Genomic DNA, 15,000 nt, shown 5'->3' with positions numbered 1-15,000 from the left:
GGGTCCCCAGTGCTAACGGGATCCTCCACGCTGCAGAGATCTCCAGCATGGCTCTGGACCTGGTCTCCGTCTGCAAAACCTTCAGGATCCCTCATAAACCCAACACACAGCTACAGATACGAGCTGGGATCCACGCTGGTACACACACACACACACACACACACACACACACACACACACACACACACACACACACACACACACACACACACACACACACACACACACACACACACATGTCTATACTGTATATACCTATATCTATTTATATTTATTTCTAATTATCTATTTATATAAATAGGTAGATCAAGCTATATAAAGGAGGTATATAGGGCATATAGATAGATATAGCTAGGTAAAGGCATATGTATATGCCATAACTAGCTATATCTACCTATATATCCTATACACCTCCCATATCTTGCTTTATCAACCTATCCAGCTCTATCATTCTATGACACCAGTAGTAGCAGCAGAAGGGGCGACTAAGTGGTCTACATAGATCTGTCTGTATAGATCTGCCTATATCTATCTCTAGGACCAGTCGTAGCAGGAGTGGTGGGGACCAAGATGCCGCGCTACTGTCTGTTTGGAGACACCGTCAACACGGCCTCCAGGATGGAGTCCACCAGCGAAGGTAACAATGCGCTACGAAAGCTCAGAAACAACATCATAGGCAATGGTTATAGTGAGCTGCCTGAGTCAGATGCTAATGCTAGGAAAGTGATGGCATGGGTTTGGATGGGTGTATGAGATGCTAACGCTAAGGAAGTAATTTTGATGTATGGCTCTGAGATGCTAATGCTAAGGAGGGGATATCATGGGTTTAGATGGCTGTATGTGATGCTAATGTTAAGGAGGGGATATCATGGGTTTAGATGGCTGTATGTGATGCTAATGCTAAGGAGGGGATATCATGGGTTTCGATGGCTGCATGTGATGCTAATGCTAAGGAGGGGATATCATGGGTTTAGATGGCTGTATGTGATGCTAATGCTAAGGAGGGGATATCATGGGTTTAGATGGCTGTATGTGATGCTAATGCTTGGTGTGTGCAGCTCTGAAGGTGCAGTGCAGCTCCAGTGTGTTCTTCCTGCTGGAGGAGGTTGGAGGCTACGTCCTGCACTGCAGAGGAGTTCAGCAGGTCAAGGTCTGTGGTCCACCACTCACCACAACGTGTCCACCTCCATATCTGACATTTTACACTGGTTATACTGGGAGAGTGACTGGGGGTCTCTCTGTCTGCCTGACTGCCTGACTGTCTTCCTATATGTCTGCCTGCCTGTTTCTCTATCTGTCTCTCTGCATGTCTGTCTCTCTCTCTCTCTGCCTGTCCATCTGTCTGCCTGTCTGTCTCACTTCCTGTCTGTCTGTCCCTCTGCCTGTCTGTCTGTCAGGGCAAGGGAGACATGGTCACCTATTGGCTGGAGGGGAAACAAGGTGACCTGCGCTACAAGACTGTCGCCCCCGGCAACCCTCGCCCTGCCGAGCCCGGGCTCGGGGACATGGAGGGTGAGAGAGACCTGCTGGGCTCCATCCCGGGCAGCGTGAACGGCGACGTCCTCCTCAGCCCAGAGTGACCCCTGACCTCGGTGATGATGTCGTCGCTCAGGGCCGCGTGGCTCTCTGTAGAAACACGTTAGATCGCCTCGTTCCCCCGTTGATCCGACGTGGGAGACGTAAGAAGAACCTGGTCTTTAGAGAACGCTTGAGAACCGTTAACTAGATACAGAGTTATCACTCTGAATCCAACCACATGCTTACTGTGACCTCCTAGGGGTGCACAGACTGCTACAAAGAGTAGTGGTTATGGGTCAATATAAATGTGGTTAGCTGATCAGTAACTTGAAATATACTTGTATTGCTTGGATCATAAAACATACTTACAAAATCTTGTTGTTACAATCAGTCATAACCAGGTATAACCGTTAATAACCAGTTAGAACAACAGGTTACAGCATTTTGAACCATTTTGAACATGTTGGAGTCGTGTATTCATTCATCACAGTTGGCCGGCAATAACCAATCAGATCATCGAGGTGTTAGGATGTTGGACTTGTATAACCAGGTGTCATGCGTGATGTGGGTGCATTGATGGAGATTATCTGTATTAGCGTATTGTGTGTTTTAGCAGCCAAACCCATGGCCTGTCATGGCGAGGGGGATGTAAAACTGCTCAAGCTAATAAATGTATTTTCTCTGCAACTCAGACTCCATACCGATATCGATCCTGAGCAGTCTTGCCAGATTGGGTCCGAGTTCCAGACAGATCTGGCAACACTGGATGGAGGGGGGGAGAGGAAGGAGACTCCGGAGAGAGGGGATGAGTGGGGGGGAGGGAGAAAGGAGAGGTGAGAGGAAGGGAGGAGAGGAGGAGAGGGGAAGAGAGGGGAGGTGAGAGGAAAAGAGGAGAGGAGAAGAGAGGGGAGGTGAGAGAGGAGAGGAGAAGAGAGGGTGGAGGAGAGGGAAGGAGGAGGAGAGGAACGCAAGAGCGGAGAAGGAGAGGAGACATAATGTTCAGGGGATAGTAGTGAAGAGGAAAAGGAGAGGAGGGGAGATTAAATAGACTGAAGGAGGGGGGAGAGAGAAGTGGGGAAGATGGTCACACAGATGGTCTGAGAATCCTCTCCAACATGAGAGGAGAGGAAGAGGAGCAGAGAGTAGAGAGAAGACGAGGAGAGGATTAGGTGAAGAGGAGAGGGTAGGAACAGAAACGGGGGACAGAATGAGGAGAGAAGATTAGGGTAAGGAATAGAGAGAGGAGGAGGTGAAAGTTAGTTGGAAGGGAGGAGGAGAGGGTTAAGTGTTAATAAATTCATATTTAATACGTGAAACAAAATAGAGTGCACCACTGTTAGTGAATGCGCATTTCTCAATATTGATCATTAAACTATCGTTCAATATGTGACATTTAATTAAAACATTCAAGATAGATCAGTCAAATACATTAGCATATTAGACCTTTCGTAAAGAAATGTAATAAGGATCAATAAAATTCCGTTCAAGACATTTCATAAAAACATTTAGTATAGATCCATAAACTATCGTTCTATATTGCACATTTAATTAAAACGGATTAATAAACTATGATTCAATATAAGAAATTTCAGTTGAAAGCTAAAGATTATGATCTATTAACTCATTGTAATAGAGCCATCGATTTTAAATCTTAATGTGATACTGCAAAATAAAATGTGTGTGTGTGAATCTAGGGCTGCCATCTGCATCTGTGATTGAATTCATTCCACTCGTGCAGATGAGTCAACACACTCTCTCTCACACACAAACACACGCACACACACACACACCACACGGTTGCGATGAGGTGGTTATGTAGTGTGATGACAATGTGCTGCTGAGATGTGTCTTTGTGAATGAAAGAAGAGAGCGAGTGCTTTGCCTAATGAAATGCGTGTTCACAGTACAGAACAACAAAAGATGTTTCCCTCTCATCTGCTTTACTCATTCTATTAGGAGGATTTACATATAAGGGGACACACACACACACACACATGTCCACACATCAAAGCAGTTCTAATTAACTGTGTGTAAACATCCCTCCATCATCACTAACACATACAAACACAGACACATGGACACAGACAGACAAACACCGGTCAAATAATAGATCTAAGGTTCACCTGGTCCCAAATAGTTCCTCAGGTCTTTGGATGCAGTCGGCATGGAGACGAACATCTTTGAACTAAGCTTGAAAATCTGGACCAAAGCTCAGACCAACCTCTGACCTGATCCAGACTACATCCAAAAAATTAATTAATAAAGCACAGACTCTCACTTCCCCCTTTATTTATTGCATTTGTTCAAATAACTCTCCAAAATAAGTATTATTTAAAACAAATGCAAAAGTGTTTATGAAAGTGTTTCTTGTGGTAAAGTGTTCAGCAGGGTTTTGGTGGAACGGAGATTTCCTTCCAGTCCTGGATGGTTCATCCCACACCCAGGCTTCCGGATCTGGAGAGAGAGAGAAATATATTGTAGCCTACATTAATTCCAGCGCGGTCTAACCTGGACAACTTAGAGACATAGTAGATGTTATTTCTATAAAGCTACGAGACCCACCGTATCGACGGTGCGCGCTGGACCCGGTCACCGATTACAGGGAGACCTGGTCCCGGCTCTCCAGCTGCCAGCGGGCAGCGACCCGGCTAGCGTAGATTACATAGGACCAGGACAAGACCACCAGGGCCAGCAGGACCTATGACCGGGACACGACACACCGATTATATCCCCTAATACACCACGAGCATGCAAGAGGGTTTCCAGGCGACACAACTTGTTCTTCCCACACCATAATAATCCACCCTAGCGATCCCAAGCAGTAACAACATGAAGATATGATGATTCACAACACAACATTCAGTTTCACGAACAGCCACAGTAGCTTTAACTCATGTACTGTTCTAGTCGCAGACAAACACAAAATTAGGCTAGGTGATGCTTACAAAGGAGAAGACTCTCTCTAGAGATCTGCTGCTTAGAATCATGACTCCTGATTAAATAACCCAATAATATTAACTAGCTCAATGGTTTACTCATTCGACCACCGAATGGCAGAGAAACCCTGGATTGTGTCATTCAAATATGGAAGTACAGCTCCGGGATGATGAAGAATTCGAGGATTACTAGTTTTGGTGGCGTTGTTGGTGTTGTGTCGCCCCCTGGCGGACCCCTGGTTACATACGTTGATACAACGATGAATACTATTTCATATTTGATACATTTTACCTGAACTTTTTCTCGTATTGAGACTCTTTCTATTAAAGTCAGTGCACGCCAATAATATGATTTAAATCATATCCAACCGGGGCACACCCATTTACATCCAGTATTAATATAAATGCGGTATGATGATGATGAAGATACAGACCTCGTTTTGTTCCTCCAGGCCGCTATGAGGCAATGCTGAGTCCTGCCTTGTTGTTCTTCGTGAGCGTGAGAGGACTCCCAGTATCCCAGCATGCACTGCACATCCCAGAATGCACTGCGGTGTCTCCCAGTCGTTCCCTGCAATTTATTAGGCTCACCGAGTGAAAAGTTGACTCTATTTACTGTTATTTCTAGCCCATGAACGCCCAGGAGCCGTCGACAGCCCACAAGTTCACCTCCCGGAGAGTGTTGCCAATATTAATAGCAATCCATAGTATTAACAATCCGTATACCCGAGGAGGAAGACGCATGAGTGACCCAGAGAGACGGTAGGAAGGTACGGTGGAGGGGAGCTAATACTGTTAGCACTCCTGATGCTACTATACTGTTTTATCCTGAGGCTACTATTCTGTATTGTCTCATATGCGAACTTTTGGATCGTCGATATGTCTCTTCGTTTAGTACCGATATAGATGTCATTGGGTAGTAGTCCGCTTTTCGCACCAGAGAACCAGCGACACACCGGCTCTGGGATCAGCAGTATGCCTGCTGTTTGTTTTGTTCTCCCTCTTGATACCCGTCGGCCGAGCTCAGTCATTTAAACCTGGATTGGTCAAGATAATATTGATGTAAAGAGCATAGACTGGTAACGGGACATTGACACAGACGGATAACAGGATGTGTGTTTGGTTGACCCAGGCTGGTAGTGGGATTGACCCAGAATAGTAACAAGGGTGTGTGTGTGTGTGTGTGTGTGTGTGTGTGTGTGTGTGTGTGTGTGTGTGTGTGTGTGTGTGTGTGTGTGTGTGTGTGTGACTGTCTTGGGGAGAGGGTTGTTGTTGTTGTTGACTCCCAAACCCAGTACATGTCCCAAGTCCTTCCGTTCCGACTGAGCAGAAAATCTGACCTGTATTCGATTTAGTAAATCGGTAAATTCAAACATGGATACGGTGGCGATGGATGAAGTCAGCGGAGGGAGACTGAAAAAAGTCATTAATTATGATATTATATCTTCGATGGAGATTAATAACGTTATTTTTTTCCTTTTTGGTGATCCGTGACCCACATTAGCTTCTGTGTATAATTAGTCCTATCGTGTGATTACATCTGAACTTTTGCACCATGTTCAAATCACTTATTTGCTCTGGGATAATTTTAGGTAACTCGGACCGTTGGGTGGATCCCACTATTCTAACGTTAGTTTGGCCTTTTGAGTTATTAAAAGAACACTGTAGAAATTAAGGGAAACAATTATGTTCACAGGCGACTCCGATTCATGTAAGTAAAGATACGCAGTGTGTATATACACAATTTTACAGGTGTCCTCTGAAGGACATCTGGCGGTGTGGACCGTACCAACACTGCTGCACATCATAAAGTAAACCGTAAAGGCGGACCTTGCTCTTGATTTGATAAACAATTCAAGGTGCCTTTTGGGGAAGAGAAAAAAATTAGGTTAAAGCTCAGCTCTAAGCAGAATCTGTCTTTCTTAATGGTCAAACAAGTTTTGCCATTGCCCAGCAAAGATATTCACGTTTGCGTAGTGACGTTTCAAATGAGAGGGACGTACCCATTGTGTGTATCTGTCTCTTGGTGCGTTCGATATGTGTGTATCTGTCTCTGGGTGTGTATATGTGTATCTGTCTCTGGGTGCGTTAGATATGTGTGTATCTGTCTCTGGGTGCGTTAGATATGTGTGTATCTGTCTCTGGGTGCGTTAGATATGTGTGTATCTGTCTCTGGGTGCGTTAGATATGTGTGTATCCGTCTCCGGGTGCGTTAGATATCTGTATACCAGGGGTGTAACTCTCAGCCGTGTGTTTGTGCAGGTGATGGCGCCCACCAAGATGAAGCTGCGTGTGCGCCGGCGGGGAGAGCGGAGCGACGCCCGGGGAGCGGGAGGTGGAGGTGGGCGGAGCCCAGGGGGGCGGGCGGCGGCAACAAGAAGCCCCCCTCCCCCCCCGCGCCGTCGGGGGACGAGGAGGCGTCGCCCGACTCCAAGTGTCCCATCTGCCTGGACCGCTTCAACAACCTGGCCTACCTGGACCGCTTGCCTGCACCGCTTCTGCTTCCCCTGCATCCAGGAGTGGTCCCACAACAAGGCCGAGTGCCCCCTCTGCAAGCAGGCCTTCACCTCCATCCTGCACTCGGTGCGCTCCCACGACGACTTCAAGGAGTACACCCTGAGGCCCCCGCCGCCCACCAACGCCAGCCTGGCCGCCACCGTCGCCATGGTGACCGCCTTCGCCACGGCGGCGGCGGCGGCTGCGGCGGCGGCGGGCGGCGGCGGCGGCGAGGAGGAGGAGCCGCCGCCGCAGAGGACCAGGCGGAGGAGGCGGGGCGACCCGGAGTCGGGCGGGGCCAGGAGGAGGGAGAGGGGAGCCGGGGGGCGGGGCGGAGGGAGCCGGACCAGGGAGAGGCGGGCCGAGGCGCCGGCGGGCCTCCCCCTCCCGCCGGCGCCGCTCCCCTCGCCCTACTCCCCAGACTCCCCGCCGCCGCCGGGGGGGGAGGAGCCGGGGGACCGGGGGGTTCTGTTCGAGGGGCTGGCCGGGCTGGGCGGGGCGGTGGGGGGGGCGGTGGGGCCCGGCGCCCCCGGCGACCGCTCGGCCCGCCAACTGATGAGCCGGCTGGCGGCGCGGCGGCGCGTGCAGCTGGAGGGCGGGGCCCCGCGCCGCCTGCGGGAGCGGGAGATGCTGGCGTTCCGCCGGGCGCTCTACCGCAGCGGCGTGCGCGCCCTCCTGGGTAACCCGGGGGCAACAGCAGCAGCAGCCGCCGCCGCAGGACGTGTCGTCGGAGGGCTTCGTGCGGAGCCCCGGGCAGCTGGCCCGCCTGAGGCCCTGGCTGCGGCGGGAGCTGACGGTGCTGTACGGCGCCCACGGCTCCCTGGTGGACATCGTGCAGCGCATCATCACGTCGCGCGTCACGCGCCACGGCCTGGAGCGCACGCACGGCCTGGAGGACGAGCTGCGGCCCTTCCTGCTGGCGCGCACCCAGCACTTCCTGCACGAGCTGGCCGCCTTCGCCCGCTCGGCGCTCAGCATGGAGCGCTACGACGCCCAGGCCGTGTACGAGCCCCTCGGGCCCGACGCCCGCGCCTCGCCGGCCCGCCGCCTCAGCAGCTCCGCCCACAGCTCCGTCATTGCCATCTCGGAGGGGGAGGAGGCGGCGGCGGACGGGACGGCCGGCCTCCTCAGCCTCGCCACGTGGGACGAGGACACCCCCGGGCCCTCCTACTCCACGGCCGAGCCCGCGGCCCCGCCCTCGCCGGCGGCGGGCGGCGGCGGCGTGGAGGAGGAGTGTCTGATCGTGGGCTACGTGAAGCCCATGGCGGAGCGCACGCCGGAGCTGGTGCAGCTCTCCTCGGACACGGAGGAGGAGCCGCGGGACAAGCCCCCCAAGGAGGAGGCGCTCCCCTCCCTCCTCCTCCTCCCGGCCTCCACGCCCCCCTCCTCCTCCAGCACGGAGAGACCCGCGCACCCGGCCCCCACCTCCCCGCCGGGCTCCCCCCCGCCCGCGTGGTCCTGCAGCTCCGGCTCGCCCCGCCCGCCGGAGAGAGGCGGCCGGCCGCCCCCGCACTCCCCCGGCGGCTGGGAGGGCGGGAGGAGGCGGAGGAAGAAGAGGAGGAGGAGGAAGACGGCGAGCGGGGAGAGGGAGCGCCCCTCGCTCTACACCGCCGTCTACTCCGGCCTGGACTGCCCCCGCTCGCGCTCCTCCAGCAGCTCCCTCCCCCGCTCGGCCTCCAGCCCCGACGCCGTGGGCTGGGGGTGCCCCCACGCCCGGCGGCCCACGCCCCCCTCCTCCTCCTCCCCCCCCTGCCCCCCCCCCCCAGCGCCACAGCGACAAGCCCGGGGGCAAGAGGAAGTACAAGAGCCGGCACCTGGACGAGGACGGGGACCCCACCTGGAGGCCCGGCTCTGGTCGCCGTGGAGACGAGGAGAGAGGAGGAGGAGGAGAAGAGAAGAGGGTGGAGAAGAGGGGGAGAGAGAGGGGGAGGCGGAGGGAGCGGGAGAGAAGGAGGGACGCACACAAGCACAACAGTGTCTGTGAGGACCAGAGGTAAGCCCGCTCAGGAGACCAATCATTATAACAATCGATAATCTCATGATGATAATAATTAAGGCTGGGCGATTAAAACGGTATTTTAAACGATCAAATCTTCCGCGGTAACGATGTTGAATGTGTGAGGTTTATTTTCTTTACAGTTATCCCTGAGTCAGTTTTACTCTACCTACATAAAAACGACACAAACGCCAATGGTACAGCAGGGGAACCAAACGCATGTGGTGGACTCGTGTCTCCAGCCCCTTCCCCTATCCATGACCAACGGTGTGGAGGGCGTACTACTGCGCTCAACAGAGCGCGTATCAACCATGGTCAACCTTCTGGGTTCCAGGCTTCTGTCCTAAGGAGAGCACTCTTAAAACACTCAATTGAACATTATTATTATTAAATATGTATGCATGGATGGCAGTATCGACCTTGGTCAACATAAGTACACACATTTTTGGCCATATCGTCTTAGATCTAATAAGTTTAGTGCAGCTCTCTGACCCGCAATATTGATTTAGACCAGGAATAGTTACTTTGAAGGACCTAGGGGGGGGGGGGGGGGGGGGGGGGGGGGCTGTCAGTCGGCTGTCAGTCGCAGGCAGACAGCCGAACTTCGTGCTCTCATGCAATCCCAATGAGAGCAACACGAACTTCGCCTGAGCAAAAAAAATAAATAATAATAATAATAATAAAAAAATAAAAAATCATGTGCACGCAGAGACTATGGCGGCCGAAATTAGACTATGGCGGGGCGCCATAGTCTCGTCAATGTGTGGGAAACACTGGGTGTTACTGTACAGGTGGTCCTACTGTACAGGCGGTGTTGCTGTACAGGCGGTGTTGCTGTACAGGCGGTGTTGCTGTACAGGCGGTGTTGCTGTACAGGCGGTCCTACTGTACAGGCGGTCCTACTGTACAGGCGGTCCTGCTGTACAGGCGGTCCTACTGTACAGGCGGTCCTACTGTACAGGCGGTCCTGCTGTACAGGCGGTCCTACTGTACAGGCGGTCCTACTGTACAGGTGGTCCTGCTGTACAGGTGGTCCTACTGTACAGGTGGTCCTGCTGTACAGGCGGTCCTACTGTACAGGCGGTCCTGCTGTACAGGCGGTCCTACTGTACAGGTGGTCCTGCTGTACAGGCGGTCCTGCTGTACAGGTGGTCCTGCTGTACAGGCGGTCCTGCTGTACAGGCGGTCCTGCTGTACAGGCGGTCCTACTGTACAGGCGGTCCTGCTGTACAGGACCTCCACGTGACTGTTCTCCCCTCTGCTCCCCAGCAGCAGCAGCAGCAGCAGTAGGGGGGACGGGGACGGTGGCCACCGCAGCCCCAGCGTGGAGATCATCTACGAGGGGAAGCTGGGCCCCTGCGCCCCCTCTGGGAACCAGCGGCGGAAGAAGAGACGCCCCCACAGGAAGCATCTGCACAACAGGTACGGCGGGCGCACTCTGAGGACCCCCTCCCCGCGTTGACGCGTTTGAGACCACCGAAAGAGAGAGGCGGCGGGGGGGATGGGGAGGAAGAGTCATAATGCGTGGTGTAGGGCTGTGCAATGAATCCGATTTTTTATCTTAATTTCATGAAATGTTTGAAACATATTTATTTGGACGTTATTTTAGATTCGATTTATTTTTTTTATGAACATATTTTGTATTTTTTTAAGGGGAAGATTCAAAGCTCTCCTTTTCATAGTTTTTTTTTTTGAGAGAAATGCTGAATAAATGCATCATGTTTTCAAACAACATTTCAATATTGACCAAATAATCGTGGTTATGCTTTTTTCCTGGTGTTTTGTACCTCAAAGACAAAGACAGACGGGCTCTATGACAACCTTGTGTGTTGTTGTGTTTGTCTCAGCTCTCCCGTGGTCATCACCATCGACAGCCAAAGTAGTCCCGACGACGGCGGCCACGGCAACCGCCTCCCCGTGTTCTCGGAACTCGCCGTCCGTCAGCCAATAGACTTCTCCGCCTGCGACCTCCCCGCCCTGCGGTCGGTGGAGCCGGGCAGAGTGGGCGTCGGCCTCGGAGCCGACGTCGGCGAGCTGCCGGTCAACATCCTGGCCCGAGGATCCGATGGCTCGGACACGGAGGCCAACCACCAATCAAAGGCCTCGGACGTGCTGGCGGTGGATATCAGCGACGACGAGGACGAGGACGAGAACGACGACGACGACGACGAGCGGGAGGGAGAGAGGCGGGGGGAGAAGAGGAAGGCGGAAGACGAGGGAGGGGCCAGCGACGGAGACGAAAGCCGTCTCCTAGCGACCATCCTGGACGAGATCGCCCAGCTGAACCCCGGCGGGTGCGGCCAGAACTCCCGCATACCCCTCCCCTGGCCTGGGACGAAGAGCAGAAGGAGGAAGAGGACCATGGGGAAGGTGGAGGAGGGTAGTGGCCTCACGGCCCCCCCTCCGGCCCCCCTTGCAGATCTTCCCCACACCTCTGAGACGCCTGCCCCCGATCAGACGCGCCCACTGGAATGGACACGCCCACTCTGTGATCCCGGCCCCTTCCCAGAGACACGCCTCCTTGATGGGAAACGCCCCCTCAAATGGGACCACCCCCTCGAGGAGATGTGCCAGCCCGTTGAGACGGGCCTGCTGGAATGGACCAAGCCCCGCCCACTCAGTGACCACAGACGCCTTGAATGGACACACCAGCCCGCTTTGCCACGCCCACTCGACAGGCCACGCCCCCTTGAATGGACTCCACTGCCACTGAATGAGACGGCCCCCAAACAGGAAGCGGCCGCCGATCAGACCGCCTCATCGCTTCCAGTCGGTTCATCGAACCCCCCCGCCCTGTCTTCCTCTTCTGAAGCCCCGCCCCCCGCTGTGACCTCGCCGGTTGTTAACGGCGTTGTCAACGCCTCAGCAGATAAGCTCCGCCCAGACCGGGAGAGCTCCGCCTCCCCTTCATTAAGCCCCGCCCCCTCTCAGAGCGGGACCTCCGACAGGGGTCCCGGGCAGGAGTGTTTAAAACTTCAGCAAACTGTGGGGCCGGCGTGCGTTTCTGGTGCCGCCAAACACACACACATCACTGACTTCCATATGGAGTAGGCGTGTGTTGTGCACTCACAAATTATAACCGACTGGTTTCAAACTGAACAATGAGGAATTTTATATGAATTATCACTTTTCATTCCGTACTGTAGTGTGTGTGTGTGTGTGTGTGTGTGTGTGTGTGTGTGTGTGTGTGTGTGTGTGTGTGTGTGTGTGTGTGTGTGTGTGTGTGTGTGTGTGTGTGTGTGTGTGTGTGTGTGTGTGTGTGTGTGTGTGTGTGTGGGGACATGTGAAAGGGAAATGTGGTCCACTATTTAATGATGTTCTTTTTTTGACCATTCTGGGTAGAGATTGACAGCAGGTTCAGCCAATCATGATGTATGAATCAAAAAGATGATGATGATGATAAAGAAGAAATGATTGCAGTCGAGCCGAGTTCTTCTGACCAAACTGTCGTGGGATCTGTGCCGTATCTTCTAGGAAGACTTCCTCCGTGTCCAGAGGCCTAACAACATTTCAGTCACTCAGCTCCTTCAAAATAAGAGCGTTGTGTCTGGTTGGGGGTCACCCACACTAACCACCGGTGTGTGTGTGTGCGCGTGTGTGTGTGGAAGAACAAATAATGAGCAGAATAAATGTTTTGGACGGAATCATATTGTCTCTGTTGTCTATATTGGCTGTGTCTATTTGCTAAAATGTATTTATTTAAAATGTGTATGCATTATGTATATATATATATATATATATATATATATACAATATACGTTTGAATATTTATATAAGAATATTTTATGTTATACATGTGTGACACATGCATATATATATATATACGTAAGTATATAAATTATTTATATATATATATACAAACATGGATGCACTCCATTTGTTTGGACACCAGGGGGAACCAAAGACCTGCTTCTCCAATTTACAGCGTATCCTAAAGGGCTTCAGTTGAACTTGGGAGATTCAGACGTTCGTTGTTAATATACACGTATATATAGTATATAATGATTATAAAACTTGTCCCAGGCCTTTCTGCACTAAGTCGCCATTTAGTGGTGGCAAGTCTATTTCCTGGAGCTGAGTGTCACTCAGGTGGCTAGGAACTTAGGCAGGATTTACATCTCTGTACACGTCTTTTATCTAACCCACAGCCTTCTTGCTGTGCGACCAACACCCTAACCACTAGGCTATAGGCTCCATGTTCTCCACCTCAGTGTTTCCTCTCTCCTGTCTTTTATTCTACTCATCTCCCCTTCTCGCCACTCTTGTATCTCCTTCTCTCCTCCTCTCCTCTCCCTTTGCCATCCCTTCCTCTCGTCTCCTCTCTCTTTGCCATCCCTTCCTCTCGTCTCCTCTCCTCCTCTCCCTTTGCCATCCCTTCCTCTCGTCTCCTCTCTCGTCTCCTCACCCTTTGCCATCCCTTCCTCTCGTCTCCTCTCCTCCTCTCCCTTTGCCATCCCTTCCTCTCGTCTCCTCTCCTTTCCTTTACTCTCCTCTCCCATCTCCTCTTCGCTCCTCCTTTCCCCTCTCCATCAGGAGGAAACCAAACATAATGAGTCTCTAGAGGTTATGGGGAGAAGAGAGAGAGGGAGGGAGGGAGGGGGAGGAAGGGAGGAGGGGGGGGGAGCGTGAGAAAAGAGAGGCCCTAGAGAGAGAGAGGTCTGGTGTTTCCACACTAATTAAGACAATCAGGGTCTAATTAAATGGCTATTACACACACACCGACACGCACACAAACACACACACACACTGGCCCACACACGCACTGGCATGCCCGCACACACACACACACACACACACACACACACACACACACACGCATACCAACAGGGCTGGGGCTTTAAGTGGAAGGATGGTAGGATTTGTAGAAGAAGGAAGATGGACAGAATGGGGAGTAGAGCAAGATGACACTTCCAAGATGGCAGCCCCCCTCCTCCCCTTCGTCTCCGTCTCACTCTCACATTGTCTTATCCCTCTCTGTTTCTCTCTCTCACCCTTTCTCTGCCTTCCTCTCCGTCTCATCCTCCCCCCTCTCTCTCTCTGCTGCTGCTGTATTTCACATATGAATAATCTCTCGCTCTCGCTCTCTCTCTGTCTCGCTGTCATGGAAATCAGAGATGAACAGGAAGCATAGGCTCCGCCCACCTTCCACAACACCAGCACCAGCTTCCATTGTTACCACTGTTGCCAGGCAACACGGCAGGGTCGTCATGGAGAGAGGGAGGTAGTCTCTCTCTTCTGTATGATGGATACACCACTACAACACACACACACACACACACACACCGATGGAGGTGCCATCTTTGATGCATGCATGCACACAAAAACATTTTAATGGCTGCTCTACCTTCCTCTGCCTCAGTCTCTTTCTCTGGCACACACAAAACCCACACACACACACACACACACACACACACACACACACACACACACACACACCCACACACACACTCACACACACACACACACACACACACACACACACACACACACACACACACATACACACACACACACCCTTACATTCACATACACATTCACATGCACACAGCTCTCAATGCTCTGAGTACTCTATGATGCAATCATCAGACACTTTGTTTACATTCTCTCTCCCAATCTCTCGCTCTCCCTTTCCATCTCTCCCTTGATCTATCTCTTGATCTCTCTCTCATCCATCTTTGTCCATTATTCTCACTAACTCCCTCTCCCTCTATCCCCCTCTATCCCTCTAACTCTTCTCATCTCTCTCTCTTTGTCTGTCTCTCACTATCTAACTATTCTCTCTCTCTGGTTGTCTCTCTCTCTGGTTGTCTCTCTCTCATTCCTGTCTCTCTCTCTCTCTCTCTCTCTCTCTCTCTCTCTCTCTCTCTCTCTCTCTCTCTCTCTCTCTCTCTCTCTCTCTCTCTCTCTCTCTCTCTCTCTCTGACACACAGAGATTTTAAAGATTTTCTTTTGTTAAATCTTTATACAAAGAAAAAAACTGCTCCCTCCTCCTCCTGCTCCCATTGTGTGTATGTTTCAGGGGTATGTGTGTGTTTCAGGTGTGTGTGTGTGTGT

At 52.1% G+C, this 15,000-nt stretch overlaps 2 protein-coding genes and 1 long non-coding RNA gene across 3 annotated transcripts in view; 2 read left to right on the top strand and 1 right to left on the bottom strand.

Moving 5' to 3' along the window:
• Positions 1-2,205, top strand: part of LOC132475441 (atrial natriuretic peptide receptor 1-like) — a 14,675-nt gene extending 12,470 nt beyond the window's left edge. Inside the window, 4 exon segments of the mRNA XM_060076580.1 lie at positions 1-138; positions 539-637; positions 1,059-1,150; positions 1,398-2,205. The exon segment at positions 1-138 is cut by the window's left edge and continues 15 nt beyond it. Coding sequence (XP_059932563.1) covers positions 1-138; positions 539-637; positions 1,059-1,150; positions 1,398-1,580 — 512 coding nt within the window. The 3' untranslated portion in view covers positions 1,581-2,205.
• A 1,585-nt stretch (positions 2,206-3,790) lies between these two features.
• LOC132475445 (uncharacterized) lies at positions 3,791-4,682 on the bottom strand. Its single transcript, XR_009529917.1, has 3 exons — positions 4,464-4,682; positions 4,081-4,216; positions 3,791-3,972 (listed from the first exon to the last, which is right to left on the bottom strand). It is a non-coding gene; the product is annotated as an uncharacterized LOC132475445 (long non-coding RNA).
• A 2,037-nt stretch (positions 4,683-6,719) lies between these two features.
• Positions 6,720-10,357, top strand: LOC132475444 (E3 ubiquitin-protein ligase Topors-like). Its single transcript, XM_060076584.1, is given in 6 exon segments — positions 6,720-6,758; positions 6,760-6,795; positions 6,869-6,937; positions 6,939-7,661; positions 7,663-8,943; positions 10,219-10,357. Coding segments are annotated over 5 exon segments (2,139 nt in total). The 3' UTR covers positions 8,935-8,943; positions 10,219-10,357.
• The last annotated feature ends 4,643 nt before the right edge of the window (positions 10,358-15,000 follow it).

This window comes from Gadus macrocephalus, chromosome 17 (assembly GCF_031168955.1).
Source record: "Gadus macrocephalus chromosome 17, ASM3116895v1".
NCBI lineage: Eukaryota > Metazoa > Chordata > Actinopteri > Gadiformes > Gadidae > Gadus > Gadus macrocephalus.
The sequence above is the reverse complement of the archived record's forward strand: the minus strand, read 5'-3'. Positions and strand labels throughout refer to the sequence as shown.